Source organism: Podarcis tiliguerta (genome assembly GCF_965153285.1).
Source record: "Podarcis tiliguerta genome assembly, chromosome: 18".
NCBI lineage: Eukaryota > Metazoa > Chordata > Lepidosauria > Squamata > Lacertidae > Podarcis > Podarcis tiliguerta.
The window spans coordinates 3,160,804-3,178,578 of NC_139551.1; the positions used below are offsets into that span (position 1 = coordinate 3,160,804).

Genomic DNA, 17,775 nt, shown 5'->3' on the forward strand with positions numbered 1-17,775 from the left:
CTGAAGCTTGCTCAGATGGTTTGCTTCTTTAAAAGAAAAATCGGACAATTTTACATTGTCTCATGCTAGGCCGCAAAAAGCTGGACTGGATGAATCCCAAGCCGGAATTAAGATTGGCAGAAGAAATATCAACAACCTCAGATCTGCAGATGACACAACTTTGATGGCAGAAAGTGAGGAGGAATTAAAGAACCTTTTAATGAGGGTGAAAGAGGAGAGCGCAAAATATGGTCTGAAGCTCAACATCCAAAAAACAAAGATCATGGCCACTGGTCCCATCACCTCCTGGCAAATAGAAGGGGAAGAAATGGAGGCAGTGGGAGATTTTACTTTCTTGGGCTCCATGATCACTGCAGATGGTGACAGCAGCCACGAAATTAAGAGACGCCTGCTTCTTGAGAGAAAAGCGATGACAAACCTAGACAGCATCTTAAAAAGCAGAGACATCACCTTGCCAACAAAGGTCCGTATAGTTAAAGCTCTGGTTTTCCCAGTAGTGATGTATGGAAGTGAGAGCTGGACCATCAAGAAGGCTGATGGACGAAGAATGGATGCTTTTGAAATCTGGTGCTGGAGGAGACTCTTGAGAGCTCCATGGACTGCAAGAAGATCAAACCTCTCCATTCGGAAGGAAATCAGCCCTGAGTGCTCACTGGAAGGACAGATCCTGAAGCTGAGGCTCCAAGACTTTGGCCACCTCATGAGAAGAGAAGACTCCCTGGAAAAGACCCTGATGTTGGGAAAGATGGAGGGCAGAAGGAGAAGGGGACGACAGAGGACGAGATGGTGGGACAGTGTTCTCAAAGCTACCAGCATGAGTTCTACCAAACTGCGGGAGGCAGTGGAAGACAGGAGTGCCTGGTGTGCTCTGGTCCAGGGGGTCACCAAGAGGCGGACACGACTAAACGACTAAACAACAACAACAACAGGCCGCACAGGAAGGTTTGAGGGTTTTGGTCTTTTAATATTTTGTTGGAAGCCACCCAGAGTGGCTGGGGCAACCCAGTCAGATGGGCGGTACATAAATAGTAAGAATTATACCCAGGACCTGAAGCCGATAGTCTATATTGCAAAGCGCTTACGTTTCTTCAAAAAGGGGCTTGAGCATCCATTCGGCACCCCCTCATTAAAAACCTGAAATATTTTTAGAGACGAATGGGAGGCCTTTCGTGGACTATTTAAAAATATCTATATGAAATCATAACTGTTTATGTCTGCTACGATGACCGTAGCCAGGAGGATATACGCTCAGAAATTGAAAGAAGACTCTCATCGCAGGGCAAAATTTATGGGAAAATAAGGAACCAAGAAGGGGGAACCTTTATAAAAGACTGGGGGAAATTTGTGAATTATTTGAAATGCTATTGTACAGTACACATGTAAGCACATTAGCAGGATTACGGTAACGCAAACAAAACAGTTAAAATTAATGTTTAAAGACAACAACAACAACAACAATTTATTTATTTATACCCAGCCCATCTGCCTGTATTGCTCCCGCCACTCTGGGCGGTTTCCAACCCAAATAAAAACATCAAGCATTAGCAGTAAAAATCTGATCCAATATAAAGAGTCACAGTAACTTTAAAATAAACAACTCATCTCAAACAAAGCAACATTCAACCATCCATCAGAACCTAATAGTAAACGCTAAAATTAAATACTGTATCAGCAAATAATCATTAAACAGTTTACAGTTTAGACTGTAATCGAGCAAAGGTAACTATTAATTGGAGAGATACAGTGTTATAAATTAAAAAATGTAAGAAACTGCAAAAGAAGTCAATATATATATATAAACTTGCCGGGAAAGATTGGGTTGTCTTTATCTCAAAAGTAATATTGGAAAAGTGAAAAATAAAATTTACAATAAAAATACAGTGGTACCTCGGGTTAAGTACTTAATTCGTTCCGGAGGTCCATTCTTAACCTGAAACTGTTCTTAACCTGAAGCACCACTTTAGCTAATGGGGCCTCCTGCTGCCGCCGCACCGCCAAAGCACGATTTCTGTTCTCATCCTGAGGCAAAGTTCTTAACCTGAAGCACTATTTCTGGGTTAGCGGAGTCTGTAACCTGAAGCGTATGTAACCTGAAGCGTATGTAACCCGAGGTACCACTGTATATGACATCAGGGGTCGGATTTGAGATACGAGGCGGCTTAGTTTGATCAGAATCAAGCACAGTACAATGGTACCTAGGATGGCAAAAGAAATCCGTTCCGGAAGTCCGTTCGACTTCCAAAACGTTCGGAAACCAAGGCACGGCTTCCGATAGGCTGCAGAAAACTCCTGCAGCCAATCGGAAGCCGCGACGGACGTTTGGCTTCCAAAAGAACGTGCGCAAACCGGAAGGTTCAGGAGCCAAAACGTTCTGACTCGCAACGTGTTCAGAATACAAGGTACGGCTGTATACAGTTCCACTATTAATACTAAATACATGAGTTTTGGTAAGTGAGCCATCATAGCCGCTAGAGGGCTGTGAAAATTTGCATCCTGGGTTTCTTAGACTCTTAGTATCTGAAACCCAAGGAGCACATGGGTTGACAAATCTGAAATCTATTGGCGTTATTTCCTACGGGCAGTTGTCCCGTTGGCAGACCAACTCTGTGTTGCACGGTTATAAATGAAAGAGGCTGATTTCAATATGAAGGTGCCTTATGTTGAGTTATTCATCATGAGCAGGCAAACTAAGGCCCTGGGGCCAGATCCGGCCCAATCGCCTTCTCAATCCGGCCCCGTGGACGGTCCGGGAATTAGCATGTTTTTACATGTGGAATAGGGATGCGGTTGGCGCTGTGGATTAAACCACAGAGGCTAGGACTTGCCAAACAGAAGGTCGGCGGTTCAAATCCCCGCAATGACGGGGTGAGCTCCCGTTGCTCGGTCCCTGCTCCTGCCAACTTAGCAGTTCAAAAGCACACCAGCGCAAGTAGATAAATAGGTACCCCTCTGGCAGGAAGGTAAACGGCGTTTCCGTGCGCTGCTCTGGTTCGCCAGAAGCGGCTTAGTCCTGCTGGCCACATGACCCGGAAGCTGTACGCCAGCTCCCTCGGCCAATGAAGCCAGATGAGCGCCACAACCCCCGTGACTGGACCTAATGGTCAGGGGTCCCTTTACCTTTACATGAGTAGAATGTGCCCTTTTATCTAAAATGCATCTCTGGGTTATTTGTGGGGCATAGGAATTCGTTCATTTCCCCCCCCCAAAAAAATATAGTCCGGCCCCCCCACAAGGTCTGAGGGACAGTGGACCGGCCCCCTGCTGAAAAAGTCTGCTGACCCCTACAGTGTTAATCCATGAGCCCTGTATTACTACTGCCTCTGACTGGCAGTGGATGGGGGCAATTTTCAGAACCACCTGCAGCTGAGAGAGGGGATTGAACCTATCACATTCTGCATGCCAAACAGCTGAGCTGTGACCCTAGTCAGAATGGCTGTGTTGGGGCATTACTAGGAGTAGAGGAAAACACCCCCAAAACAGCAGCAATAAAGGCTGTTTATTTATCTGATATTTTAATGGTTTTAATGGATTGCATCCAGCATTAATTCAACTCACAGAATACATGAATGGGTCTCAGTTAGCCACACATGCCCTTTCATTTCAGTGGGTCTACTTTGAGTACACAGGTGGCACTGTGGGTTAAACCACAGAGGCTAGGACTTGCCGATCAGAAGGTCGGCGGTTCGAATCCCCGCAATGACGGGGTGACCTCCCGTTGCTCGGTCCCTGCTCCTGCCAACCTAGCAGTTCGAAAGCACACCAGCACAAGTAGATAAATAGGTACCACTCCAACGGGAAGGTAAACGGCATTTCCGTGCGCTGCTCTGGTTCGCCAGAAGCGGCTTAGTCCTGCCGGCCACATGAACTGTACGCCGGCTCCCTCGGCCAATAAAGCGAGATGAGCGCCGCAACCCCAGAGTCGGCCATGACGGGACCTAATGGTCAGGGGTCCCTTTACCTTTTTACTTTGAGTACTGCTCAGCTTGGATGCAACGGTTCTGCTTCGAGTAATAACTTCATTGGATTCAGCTCTATATTTACTGTGGAAAGCTTTTGAGGGGGGCGATCGCTGCAAAATCCTGGACATTTGCTTACACACGGAAAAATGTGATATATATTTTGAGTTTCTCAGATATTAAACGGGGGGGGGGGACCAATGATATGCCACCCTCAGCTACTTGCAGGGGACTAAAAGTAAGACAGAAATGCAATAAAAAATACAAGAAGGGGACGCACATACAGTTATACCTCTGTTAAGTTTCCAGAGAAGCGAACTTTCTCATAAAGGCCATGAAGATTTTATAACGCAGCCATACATTTAACTGAATTGCCTTCGGGCGTTTGAGGGAGAGGCAAGGTGTGTCTTCAAACAACAACAGGGATGAAGAAATTCGTGCCACTCAGCCGAAGCCTATCCCTGCCTACTCAGGAGTCAGCCCCACTGGGCCCAATAGGGCTTCTCGCTGACTCCCAGGTAAGTGAGGCTTGGCGGCGGCCGGGTGACTTTAAACGAGGTCACTGGGATTATTTTGATTTTGGCAGCCTTGCCAAAAAGAAAAGATCTACTTCGCCTCTCCAGAAAACGCCGCTGGCTGGGCGCTTTAGGCAAAGATCCACGGGGGTTGAAGAAACACATTTGCGAGTTTGAAAAGGGAGAGAGGGCTGAGAAGGAGGGGAGGAATCGAAAACAGGAGCCACGTGCAGAAAACCAGGAAGTCGCCTTTGCTACGCAGACACCTTCCCCACCGCCGCATAGGGTTTGCCTTCCCTGTAAGTCCTACTCAGAGTAAACCCAGCGAAAGTCGTCGACCCCCGCTTCCCCATGCAACACAAGCGCGTCTAGGAGGCAAGTCAGGGCAGGAAACTGCGCTCTGCTACTCGGGAGTAAGTCCCGAGTAGGGGGGGACGCCTACACTCCGAGGTACCAGAACGAACGCCCTCAAAAACACCAAACTTGCAAGAGACTCAGTCCACCTGTAGGGCCCTTTGGTGGATCGGGGCGTGGAGCGAGCGCCGGGATCGGGGCCCTGGGAAGCAATCCCGGGGGTGGGGGCTCTCTTCCTTTCCGAAGTGGGGGGGGGGCGCAAACAGCGTCCCCTCCGCATTCAGCCACCTGCGCTCTCCAAATAAGGCGTGCGCCCTGGGCGCAAAGACGCTTTATGGAGAGGTTGATTTGGGTTAGGGAAGTGGGGGCGCCCGCTGCTGCCCCCCCCCCCCCGCGCTCCAAGACTAACCTGCCAAGCTGGGGGGCTCCTCAGCGACGGCTCTGGGGCGCAGGAGCCCCAACGAAGCGCGGGGCGATCCGGAGCGCAGACTTTCCTCCTCCTCCTCCTCCTCGCCTCTTGTTTCTTTCCTTCCTTCCTCCAAGCCGGGCGGGCAGGTGTGCTGCCTTTTGCCCAGGAATGCGGCAGAGCCGCTTGCCTTTAACCCCTTCCGCTCAGGCCCAGGGAGAGCGCCGAGTCTCGTTAGGAGGAGTCCGGCCGCTGGTCCATCTATAGCTCCGTATTGCATGCACGGACTGGCAGCATCTTTCTGGAGCTCCTAGACCTGCCTGGAGAAGCCCACTGGGGATTGATCCTTTTTTTCGCTGGCGGAACTGATGCAAAGAATTCCATTCCATATGGAATCAAAAGTGTCCGGCGGGAAGGGAACCCCAGAGGTCATCCAGCTCAACCCGGTACAATGCAGGAATCTTAACTAGATCATCCAGGACAGATGGCCATCCAACCTCTGCAAGGAAGAAGAGACCACCACCTCCCGGGGAGACCGTTCCACAGTCCAGCAGCTCTCCCTGATGTCCTTCCCGTTAAAATAAAATAAGTTTCTAGTCATCATGGCTATAAACGATACGCTGGTTTCAATATGAAGCTGTCTTGTGTTGAGTCAGGACGTTAATCCACCCTCCTCTGCAGTAGCGTAGCGTGGGAGGTGCAGGGGGGCCGGCCGCACCGGGCGCAACATCTGGGGGGGGCGCTCGTAGGTCTCTGCCCCTACTAAAATCCACGGGTTAGGGGGCGCAAATTACCGTATTTTTCGCTCTATAAGACACACCAGACCACAAGACGCACCTAGTTTTTGGAGGAGGAAAACAAGAAAAAAAACATTCTGAATCTCAGAAGTCAGAACAGCAAAAGGGATCGCTGCGCAGTGAAAGCAGCAATCCCTCTTGCTGTTCTGGCTTCTGGGATAGCTGCGCAACCTGCATTCGCTCCATAAGACGCACACACATTTCCCCTTACTTTTTAGGAGGGAAAAAGTGAGTCTTATAGAGCAAAAAATACGGTACTTGCCTTGCCCCGGTTGCTGACAACCCACGCTACGCCACTGCTCCTCTGACCGGCGCTGGCTTTCCAAGGTTTCAGGATGGGGGCAATTTCATTCTGCATGCCTAGCAGCTGAGCTGTGACTCTTGTCAAAACGGCTGTGTTGGGGCATTACTAGAAGGGGGGCCCCCAAAAAAACAGCAGCAATAAAGCCTGTTTATTTATCTGATATTTTAATGGATTGCATCCAGCATTAATTCAACTCACAGAATAAATGAATGGACCTCAGTTAGCCACACACGTCCATTCATTTCAATGGGTCTACTTTGAGTCTGGCTCAGCTTGGATGCAACAGTTCTGCTCTGAGTAATAACTTGGTTGGATTCAGCCCTATATTTACAGTTTTCGTTGCTGTTTTTAAAAATCGAACATTTATACTCTTTCATTGCAAGGTGCTTAGAGATTGGTTTGCTTGTTTATTAAGCTGTACATAAATCTGGTTGAATAAAAATAAGTATCAGTACCTACTCTGAAGCAAAGGGACGCGGGTGGCGCTGTGGGTTAAACCACAGAGCCTAGGACTTGCCGATCAGAAGGTTGGCAGTTCGAATCCCTGCGATGATGGGGTGAGCTCCCGTTGCTCAGTTCCAGCTCCTGCCAACCTAGCAGTTCGAAAGTACGTCAAAGTGCAAGTAGATAAATAGGTACCGCTCCGGCGGGAAGGTAAACGGCGTTTCTGTGCGCTGCTCTGGTTCGCCAGAAGCGGCTTAGTCCTGCTGGCCACATGACCCAGAAGCTGTACGCCGGCTCCCTCGGCCAGTAAAGCGAGATGAGTGCTGCAACCCCAGAGTCGGTCACGACTGGACCTAATGGTCAGGGGTCCCTTTACCTTTATCTTACTCTGAAGCAAATGCACAATTCAGCTCAAAAGACACAGGAAGTCAGGTTGGGAACAGGGAAGTTCTGACATTGGAACCTGTTTTGAGAAGGTTGATGTTTGCACAATAAAGGCGTAGGACAAAAGTGCCAAAAAAATAAACATATAAATCATTTTTTTTATGGGGCAGAAGTAAGTTCTCACTGAATATGGTGGAATTTACTCTTTCAGTGTACCGTATATACTTCTGCGATTGAGTTTCTTTTGAAACTTTATAGTTAGGCTGAGAGTGAATGACTGGTGCCCATTCGAACCCGGGTCTCTCCCAGTGAAGCGATAGCTGGCAAACTTTTGCCTTTTATGTCAGAATTTCTGCCCTTTTGGTTTTTTATTTGTGATTTTCAGTTTGGTGCTGGAGGAGACTCTTGAGAGTCCCATGGACTGCAAGAAGATCCAACCTCTCCATTCTGAAGGAAATCAGCCCTGAGTGCTCACTGGAAGGACAGATCGTGAAGCTGAGGCTCCAAGACTTTGACCACCTCAGGAGAAGAGAAGACTCCCTGGAAAAGACCCTGATGTTGGGAAAGATGGAGGGCGCAAGGAGAAGGGATGACAAAGGACGAGATGGTGGGACAGTGTTCTCAAAGCCACCAGCATGAGTTTGACCAAACTGCGGGAGGCAGTGGAAGACAGGAGGGCCTGGCGTGCTCAGGTCCAGAGGTAAAGGTAAAGGGACCCCTGCCCATTAGGTCCAGTCGTGGACGACTCTGGGGTTGCTGTGCTCATCTCGCTTTACTGGCCGAGGGAACCGGCATACAGCTTCCGGATCATGTGGCCAGCATGACTAAGCCGCTTCTGGAGAACCAGAGCAGCGCACGGAAACGCCGTTTACCTTCCCGCCACAGCGGTACCTATTTATCTAGTTGCACTTTGACGTGCTTTCGAACTGCTAGGTTGGCAGGAACAGGGACTGAGCAACGGGAGCTCACCCCGTCATCGCGGGGATTCGAACCGCCGACCTTCTGATCGGCAAGTCCTAGGCTCTGTGGTTTAACCCACAGCGCCACCTGCGTCCCTCGCGTGAAAGGTGGGGGGGAGTTAAATGCCACCCTTTGCAGAATGGAAATTATGGGGATGAGCTGGATGACCTGTTAAGGTCCCCTTCCCTATTAGCAATTCTAGGAATCTGGAGTCCCCAAAGGGGCTTCCTTTGCAGAAATAGGGTCTCAAACCTTTGCAAAACAAATCCGCCTTTGTTATGTAAAAAGCAAACAAGGGAGGGTAATGTGTCTGGGGAAGGGAAAAGGCCTTTTGTTCGGTTTGCCTTTCCAATGCCCCCCCCCCCAGTAAATTCTGTTATCTGTGATAGTCAGCTTACCCCTCTCTGGCATTTCGGAGTCTGATTTCTATCCTCCCTAACCATTGGTCGAGGATCGTAAGGTCGGCGGTTTGAATCCCCGTGGCGGGGTGCGCTCCCGCTGTTCGGTCCCAGCGCCTGCCAACCTAGCAGTTCGAAAGCACTCTTGGGTGCAAGTAGATAAATAGGGACCGCTTAGTAGCGGGAAGGTAAATGGCATTTCCGTGTGCGGCTCTGGCTCGCCAGAGCAGCGATGTCACGCTGGCCACGTGACCCGGAAGTGTCTTCGGACAGCGCTGGCCCCCGGCCTCTTGAGTGAGATGGGCGCACAACCCTAGAGTCTGTCAAGACTGGCCCGTACGGACGGGGTACCTTTACCTTTTTTAACCATTGGTCACGTGGGTGGCGCTGTGGGTTAAACCACAGAGTCTAGGACTTGCCGATCAGAAGGTCGGCGGTTCGAATCCCCGCAATGACGGGAGCTGCTCAGTCCCTGCTCCTGCCAACCTAGCAGTTCAAAAGCACGTCAAAGCGCAAGTAGATAAATAGGTACCACTCCGGCGGGAAGGTAAACGGCGTTTCCGTGCGCTGCTCTGGTTTGCCAGAAGCGGCTTAGTCCTGCTGGCCACATGACCCGGAAGCTGTACGCCGGCTTCCTCGGCCAGTAAAGTGAGATGAGCGCCGCAACCCCAGAGTCGGCCACGACTGGACCTAATGGTCAGGGGTCCCTTTACCTTAACCATTGGTCATGCTGGCTAGGACGGGCCAGCGAACAGCTAACAGGATTTTCCTCCCATTCTTTTCCAAATGCAAGAGCAGTGATTAGTGTGTTGACTTGGAAGATTAGGGTTCAAATCTCGCCACTCGGACACGGATCTCGCTGGGTGGCCGTCGTCTGGTCAGCTGGCCCACCCAGTCTTGTGTACACTGACTGGCAGCATCCGCGCTCTGGAGTTTCAGGCCGGGGGTCGAAACCGGGTCCTGTGCGTGGAAGGCACTGCCTCTGCTATTGAGGGTCAGGAAACCGAGCCTGATGAGGAATGGTTGAAGGAGCTGGGTATGTTTAGCCTGGAAAAGAGGAGGTACCTGAGAGCCGTCTTCCAATATCTGATATCAGAGGGATCAAGCTTGTTTTCTCCTGCTCTGGAGGGTAGGACTCGAACCCGCGGCTTCAAGTGGCGAGGAAGGAGATTCCGACTCAACATCCGCAGGAATTTTCTGGCAGTCAGGGGGTTGGACTGGATGACCCCGAGGTTCCCCTCAAACTGCAGCCCTCTGATGCTGAGTTGTTGCCCTTTCCTTAGAAATGGAGCAAGTTTCTGGTCCTCAAGGTTCCGTGTAAAGGCATATTAAGCGTCTAAGCCACACACACCCCATCTTGGTCAGTGTTACTCACACTGGCAGGCAGCAGCTGGGGTTTCGCTCTCTCCCTGCCTGGAGACACCAAATATTGAACCAGGGGGACTTTTGCAGCCAGAGCGCCCGCTCTACCTCTGAGCTGAGCCGGGCTGACAAGGGGGTGTGGCCTGGAGGAAAGGGGTGTGGCCTGTGGAAGTGGGAGTGACCTGGAGAAAAGGGGGTGTGACCTGGAGAAAAGGGGGTGTGACCTGGAGGAAAGTGGGAGTAGCCTGGAGAAAAGGGAGCGAACTGGAGGAAAGGGGTGTGGCCTGGAAGAAGTGGGAGTGACTGGAAGAAAGGGGCGTGCCCTAGAGGAAGGTGGGAGTGGCTTGGAGGAAAGGGGAGTGGCCTAGAGGAAAGAGGGTGTGGCCTGTGGAAAGGAGGCGGCCTGGAGAAAAGGGGCATGGCCTGGAAGAAGTGGGAGTGGCTGAAGGAAAGGGGTGTGGCCTTGAGGAAAGGGGCGTGATATGTAGCCAGGGGAGGCACAGAAGGGCCAGATAGGGAGAACTAGAGGGGGGCATTTTTCGACTTTGGGGCTAATTTCCACTCCACCCACCCCACTCCGCCACGTAAAAGGTCCTCACCCACCCACCCCTTATCCTTTCCCCCCTCCCCTTGCTTAAACGTCTCCCCCACCCCAAATAAATCAAATAAACTCTTTTTTTCGTTTTTAATTCAACTGGTATTAGTGCCCATAACACAGGAGACTAAAAGTGGAGTCCTAGACAGGGCGACTCGGACGCAAGCCCCACTGAGCCCAATGGACGCTCACCTCCAGGTAAGCAGGTGCGCAGGATCGCGGCCTAATACATGCAACCGAGAGTTGAGGTTAAGGCTCTCTCTTTTCCCCCTAACCCCCTTCGCTTTGTGTCCCCCCCCACCGTCATAGGATTTGACCTGTCCCATTCAGGGCAAGTTCACTCGCAACGGCTGCCCCGCACAGCAGGGGGAGCGGCCATTCTTGCATTGCGGGGGGTTAGTCTAGATGACTCTTCGGGTCCCTTTCCAATGCTACAAGGTCTGTGATTCGGCAGACGTCGCTGGAGCCCAGGTCCCATCGCCCCTGCCGCCCCGGCTATCGGGGATGATGGGAGATGTGATCCAGTTAACATCCCTGGCCAATAATAATAATAATAGTAATTTTATTATTTATATGCCTCCCAACTGATTCTTAAAGTTTGTGTCTGTGGTTTCCAGGAAAGCAGAGGAGGGCAGGAGACACACTGCCCCCAAGGTGGAACGGGCAAAAAAGGACTAATCCATCTGGCGATGTTATCCGTCCATCCAAAAAATAGTCGCTGGCAAAAGGAGGAGTCTTGTGTAAGCCAAGCCACAAGCGCCTCTTGACCACGTTGCTTGCAAAGGGCGATCGGAAGTGGGGAAAGATCCGTGTTCGAAACGGAGCGTGTCTGTACGAGGCCGAGGATACGAATTCGGCAAGGGGTGCTCGTGAGGGAACGGTGAGATAACTCTTCCGAAAGCTCATAATCCAAGCAGGAAGGGTGTTTTCCTGTGGGAGAGCACCCTGTTTAATTCTGAACGGGGCGAAGAACTCCCGGCCTCAGTTTCTCCGACCGACGGCGGGGGAGAATCGCTCGCCCTCATCCTCACAGATTGGGTGGTTGTGCCCCGATCTAGTGTGGTGTAGTGGTTAAGAGCGGTAGTCCCATAATCTGGGGAACCGGGTTCGCGTCTCCACTCCTCCACATGCAGCTGCTGGGTGACCTTGGGCCAGTCACACTTCTCTGAAGTCTCTCAGCCCCACTCACCTCACAGAGTGTTTGTTGTGGGGGAGGAAGGGAAAGGAGAATGTTAGCCGCTTTGAGACTCCTGAAGGGGAGTGAAAGGCGGGATATCAAATCCAAACTCTTCTTCTTCTTCTTCTATCTCGTAGCACCACCACCGACAGCCACGTTGACCCCGGAGTATGAGGTGGGCTTTGGGCATCTCTTGGTGCGTTAAGAAGTCCGAGAAGCCGTTTCGAAAGGGAGGAAGGATTCGGTGGGTATGAAAGGAATCTCTCCCCAGCGATCAGCCCAAGAAACAGCTCCCCCAGTCCTGTGTCAATATGGAATCAAAAGCTCCCAGATCCCTCCTCGCTTTGCTAAGAAGCAAGGTGGGGACTTAGCAGGCGGTGACAAAGTCTTTAATAGAAAATAAAACGAACGAAAGATAAGCAAACGGAGACAAGCTTCTGTGTTCGTACAGAGGTGCGGCGGCCGGGGCTGCTCAGACCTGCACTTTTTGAATCTGTTTCTCGTTGTCCGCGGGCTCCGCCATGGGGCTGGGCGTGTAGTTGAAGGGGGTCACCCGGGCAGCCCGGCTCGGGGAGCTGTGCCTGCTTGGGGGGAAGTTCCCGAGGGAGCTGACGGGCACCTCGTGCGTGAAGGAGATGGGCACTGCCGCGGGGGCCTTGCCTGGATTGGGACCGCCTGCCTCTCCCGCTTCCGAGGGGAACGTGAGATGCGCAGCCTTGGTTTCCATCGTCGGAGAGGTGCTGGAGTTGGTTTTGGCGGCGGAGAAGTCTTCCGTCTGCACGACGGCGTCGCTGGTCTTCCGCAGGGCCTGAGGGGCCTCTTCCTCCTCCAAAGTGCTGACCAGCGGCAGGGCCGTGGGAGGGAGGGTGGTCTTCAGGATGTGGGGAATGTCCTCGTCTCGGATGCGCTTCCACGTCCCCCTCACCATCTCTCGCTGTGCCTCTTCGGCCTGCTTTTCCGGCGCTCCCTGAGGAGGCACCACGGGGAGTTTGGGCCCCTCATCGCTCTTGTTCTTCGTGGGCTCTTGGCAACCGGCAGTGGCTGGGCTGCCCGTCCTCTTGACAACATTGATCTGAGGCGACGACGAGTACCGTTTGAATGGCTCCGGCGGGCCGTTGCCCGTTTTGACCGGGAGCCTGCAGGGGCTTTCCGAGCTCGTCCGCCTCGGAGGCCTCATGCCCGCCGGGACCCCGTGGCTTGACAGAGGTCCCCGCGAGACGACGGGCCGCTGCATAAGCCCCGTGGGCTTGTCCGCCTTGAGCTCGTCGCACCGGGAGGAGCAGAGGAAAACGGGCGGCAGACCGGGGCGGCCTCTCCGAGGTGAAGCGGCCGGGGAGAGCGTCGAGTTCGGCTGCGGTGACGAAAGCTCAGGCCGGTGCCTCATGAGCAGGCCGGACGACTCCTTGATGAACGTCAGCTGCCTCAGGAAGCCAGAGCGGTCTGACTCGCTGGCGGCGGACCTCGCGGAGGACATGCGGACCAGATTGAGGTGGCTGCTTTGCAGGGTGGGCTTCCCGCCGGTCTGGGGCCTTGTCCCTCTGCCTCTCCCCACCTGCTCCTCCAAAGTAGGCATGGCGTTCCGGGCTGGCAGCGTTTTCTTCACCGGCTTCTGCATGAAGGGGATACGGACGGGAGACTTCTGGGTCTTGTGTTGCTTGGGAACGGGAGACTTCTGCACTGGCTTGGGGTTCTGGCTGGGAGATGTGGCGTTCCCGTTTGCCTTCCCAGCTTCCCGAGTCGGTATCTGCCGGCCGGGCGGCTGCGAAGGGGACGTCAGCTTCTTCTGGTTGGGCTGAGACGGCGTGGACGTCCGGGACGACCCCGAGGAAGGGGCTTTCGTCATCCGGGCCGGCGGAGTCGCGCTGCGTTTCGGCAAGGTGAGGTCCACTATCTCCGAGATCTTCCCCGGCCTGTGGAGGCTCCGAGACCTCTGCTGGTTCAGGCTGAGGTTCTTCACAGGCGCTTCCTGCTTCGCTGGGGCTCCTGCCTTCTTCGGGGCGGCTCTGGGGCTCTGTGCCGGCGAGTCCTTCGCCACGTTTGGCATGTAGATCACCGTCCGGCCTCGGAAGACCACCGGCAAGTTGGTGAGCGGCTTCTGCTGAACGTTCTTCTCCGCCCGACTGTTCTGGGCCCTGGGACCTCCTGTGGCGACCTTCTTGCCGTCCTGGAACACCCTCGGAAGGTCTTTCTTCTCCACGTGACGGCCGGGGACCTTCCTGCCTGCCTTCTTCTCCTTCCTCTCCAGAGACAGCTGCAGCGTGGATCCCGACGACAGGCCGGACATGAAAGAGAGAATGGAGTCCGATTCCGAGGATGGGTCGCGGGCAAAGGAGGAGGCCGCCTGGTGCAGCCAGGTGACAATGGAGTTGGCTCCTTCCTGGATTGCCTTCCAGTCAACACTGTCCAGGTCTGAGGCGGCTTCGTCCGGCGTGGCCTCTGGCTTCCGCTCATAGGGCTTCCTCCCCTTCCTCTCCTTCTCGCCCTGCTTCCTTTTCCCCGACTGCCTCCTCCTCTTGGCCGCTGCCGACCCGACACCCTTCGGTATCAGGTTGTCGTCCGAGTCGCAGCTGAGGGAGCTCCCTGAGCTGCCCCTCCGCTTGGCCAGCGCTGCCCGCATCTCCTGCCGCCGGCTCAAGGCCAGCTTGGCTCGGCCGTACAGCTGCCCCCTCCCATCTGCGTGGCACAGCTCCACGTCACTCAGGGAACTCAGAGAAGAGCTGAGGGAATAGCATGGCGGTGTCTCGTCCGCAATGAGGTTGCTGCGCAGCTTGGCGGCCATCTTGGTTTTCGGCGGCGGCTGCCTGGAAGCAAACTCGGCCTCTTTCTTGACCCAAGCTTCCTTTCTTTGGCCTTTGCCGGGCGCTCCGGCCTTCCTCCTGGGCGAACGTCTCACCCCGAGTTCCGCCAAGTCGTCTGAGTCGTTCTCGTAGAAGCAATAGACCGCCTCTTCGGTCGGCGTGGTGTGGCAAAGCGACTGGAAGACCATGTCGCTGCTGCCGTTCTCCTGAGGGGCGTCTTTCCTGGAACGGCTGCCTTCCGAGCTGGCCCTCAGGCTGCCCTGCCTCACGAGCGTCAACTCCAGGTTTCTGAGGGGGACGTGTCCTCGCTTGGACTCGGCCGACTGGGCCCGGCCTGTGCGGAGTGGGCTGGTGTGGCTCGAGCCCGTGTTGTGCTTGTACGCGGACGCCACCCGGGTCGGCGTGGAATGGCTGGAGGTTATCCTTCCGGCCCGGAAGCCTCCCACCTCACCCTGGGCCGCCTCCATCTTGAGGCCTAATCCGCGTGGGCCCAGAGCTTCCCTCCTCCTCCCAGAGCACCGCCTCAAGTCCGCCTCCTCCTTCGTCGGGTACTGGAGCGTCTCGTCGCTCAGGGAAGCCGCGCTGGAGAAGTTGACCGGAGTCCCTTCAGCCGAGTCAGTGAAGGAATCCTCATCGCCGACGTAGTCTTTGCTGGGCCTCGTGGCGGCCGCCGAACGCCTGTGCTTGGGGATACCCAGGTGAGAACTGGCGGGGACCAGCATATAAACCGGGACGTGCACTGGCTTCTTGGTTTGAGGGTTGAGAACCTGGCCCGGAAACCCGGAGACGAGAGACGTCCGCACTTTCCGGAAGCGTGACGGCATGGCTGAATTGATGCACTCCTTCAAGATCTCGATGTCTTCGTCGGAGGTCAACTCCAGGCGCTCTGGCTTCCTCTGGCTCTCGGCGGCCCTCTCTTCCTCATGCGCCGCGAAGCCCAGGCTGCCGCTCCTTTCGGGGAAAGGGGGCATCAGCTTCAACTCCACATCCTTCTGGACGTAGTGTTCGTGGAGAGGAAGAGCGCTCAAGCTGGAGGCGCAGGAGAAGTTCTCGTTGGGCTTCTCCACGGTGAAGTAGACCATGGAGTCGAGGTCTTGGGGCACTTGGAACCGCTCCTTGAAGTCCGTGATCTCCATGAACTTCTTGACGTTGTTCTCCCACTGGATGTTGAACTGGCTCGCCTCCTTCTCCGGCTGACCGCTCAGCTCGAACAGGGGTGTTTTGCTGCGGCTGGGGGGCATGGTCTGCCCGGGACTATCGGGCAGCTCACTGGGACTGATGGTGCCGCTGATCATCTCGCTGCAGGGCTCGCTTTGGATGGAACTGGCGATGGACGGACTCTCGAAGCTGCCCAGCGAACTGACGGAGCTGCAGCGGCTCATCACCAGCGGCGTCTCCTGTATGTAGTTCTCTGAGGAGCTGGACGGCGTCAAGTCCTCCGGCCGGCAGGGCGAAGCTCCGCGGAGGAAGACCTTCTCCTTCTTGGGGAAAGGGATGGCGATGGGCTGCGAGGCGGCCGGGACAGCCTCCGCTTGCCCTCCCTTCCGCGCCTCCTCCATCTCGGCCACCTCTTCCACCTCGATGATCTCCAGCGAGGAGTCACTGTCCGTCTCGTTCTCGCTGTGGCTCTGCCCATCCAGGATGTTGTCGGCCGAGGAAAGCGAAGACAACGAGCTGCAACGAGAGAAACAGATAGGCGTGTCTTCCACCGAGTACTTCTGCAGCTGTTCTTGCCCCGCGGGGGCTGGGGGCCGAGCGGGAAGCTTCTCAGGAATCTTGCTCAGGTTTCCGATCGACTTCAGCGACAAGAAGGGACCGGCTCCCTGCGGCCCGACCGTTTCAGGCGCTGAGCTACCGGCCCCAATGCTCTCCACCAGGGGGACATGTTGGTAGGACGGCGAGAGCTTAATCGTCTGGACTTTGGGGTCTGCGTTTAGCTCATTGCTCGGAACTTTCGTCTGGGGTTCTGGCTCCTTCTCGGCAACCGCGGCGTCAGCTTTCGGGAGCTTCACAAGGTTTTCCAGCTTTTCTGCCGCCTCTCCTGTCCCGTGACGTTTCTTTCCCGGCACCTCCGCCTTCTCCGGCCTGTTGCTCAAGATGTTTTTCAGGTCCAGGCGGCTGGGCCGCTTCTGGTAGCGATGCAGTTCGTCTTTAAAATCCAAGAAGGACGTTCCGGTGCACGGCTTCATGTGCTCCTTGGTGCAGTAACCGTCGCTGGTGCTCCCGCTGTTGAGGCTGTCGTTGGAGAGGCTGGTGTAGGCCGTCTTCAGCCGCAGGAGGGTGTGGGCACGGCACAGGCCTTCCCGCTTGGCAAAGCCGCTGGCGTCCGACAGCCGGCACGGCGAGCACGACTGGGCGCGGGCCTCATGCACCTCCTCCAGCCCCAGCTGCCAATCCAAGCAGTGGTCCTCAGAACTGAGGCTGAAGCTGTCGTCCGAGGATGTGTGGAGGACAGAGATGTCCTCCACCAGCTTGTCGATCTTGGCCACGGCGGTGGAGATTTTGTTGGCCAGCTTCTCGGCTGCCGCGGAGACGTCCTCGTCCGGGCGGAGCAGCGAAGGGGCCACCTGGGCAGCTTCCACCGGCCGGCTCCCGTCCTTCTCGGGCTCAGGGCACCTCCGTGGGGCTCGCGGCAACGCCTGCCCTTGGAGGAAGGAGGAGTTCAGGAACATAGAAAGGACAGAGGCGTTCCCTGTCTCGGAGGCGTTGGGGCCCTCGTCGTCGTCAAAGCACCCCGAATCGGAAGCATAGTCTTTCACCAAACTCTCCATGTGCCTTATGGGCTTTTTGGTGTTCTGTGTCTTCAAAGTCTGCTTCTCCAGGCTGTCAAAGGCCTCGGCCAGGTGTTTTGTGTCCAGCTCGGCCTCCAGCGCCTTCTGCTTCCTCATATAAAGCGACGGCATACAGGACCCCGGCGAGATGACCACAGCGTCTTTGTATTTCGGGGGGCGGTTGGCCAGGAGGTTCCGCAAGGCTGCCGCGCTGCCCATGGCGATCATCTTGTGCTTGGAGTGTACGAGGTTTCGGAGCATGCTGACGGCGCCCAGGTCCCACAGGAGCTCCTGGTCTTTGGGGCTGCGGGCCGAGAGGTTCCACAGGGTGCCGCAGGCATTGCTGACGATGGTCAGGCTGTGGGACTTGAGATGCTGCAAGAGGGTCTGTAGGCAGCTGTGGTCTCTCAGGACTTGCCTGGAAGACAGTCGGGTGGGGAATACATTAAAAACAACAACAGTGGCATGGGCCTGCGTTTGCTGAACAGTGGTGCCTTGGTTCTCAAACTGAATCCGTTCCAAAACCAAAGCGTTCCAAAACCAAAGCCCACTTT

General features: G+C 54.7%; 3 protein-coding genes across 5 annotated transcripts in view; 1 reads left to right on the plus strand and 2 right to left on the minus strand.

Moving 5' to 3' along the window:
- TJP3 (tight junction protein 3) overlaps nt 1-5,393 on the minus strand; it is a 60,002-nt gene extending 54,609 nt beyond the window's left edge. Inside the window, exon 1 of the mRNA XM_083421451.1 lies at nt 5,235-5,393. The gene's annotated coding sequence lies outside the window, so the exon portion shown is untranslated. The remainder of the gene's footprint in view (nt 1-5,234) is intronic.
- Nucleotides 1-17,775, plus strand: part of GAMT (guanidinoacetate N-methyltransferase) — a 230,584-nt gene that overhangs the window by 80,893 nt on the left and 131,916 nt on the right. The gene's annotated exons all lie outside the window — the stretch shown is intronic.
- APC2 (APC regulator of WNT signaling pathway 2) overlaps nt 12,041-17,775 on the minus strand; it is a 52,519-nt gene continuing 46,784 nt past the window's right edge. For both annotated transcript variants that reach the window (XM_083421316.1, XM_083421317.1), the window contains exon 15: nt 12,041-17,639. In XM_083421316.1, coding sequence (XP_083277442.1) covers nt 12,125-17,639 — 5,515 coding nt within the window. In that variant the 3' untranslated portion in view covers nt 12,041-12,124. The remainder of the gene's footprint in view (nt 17,640-17,775) is intronic.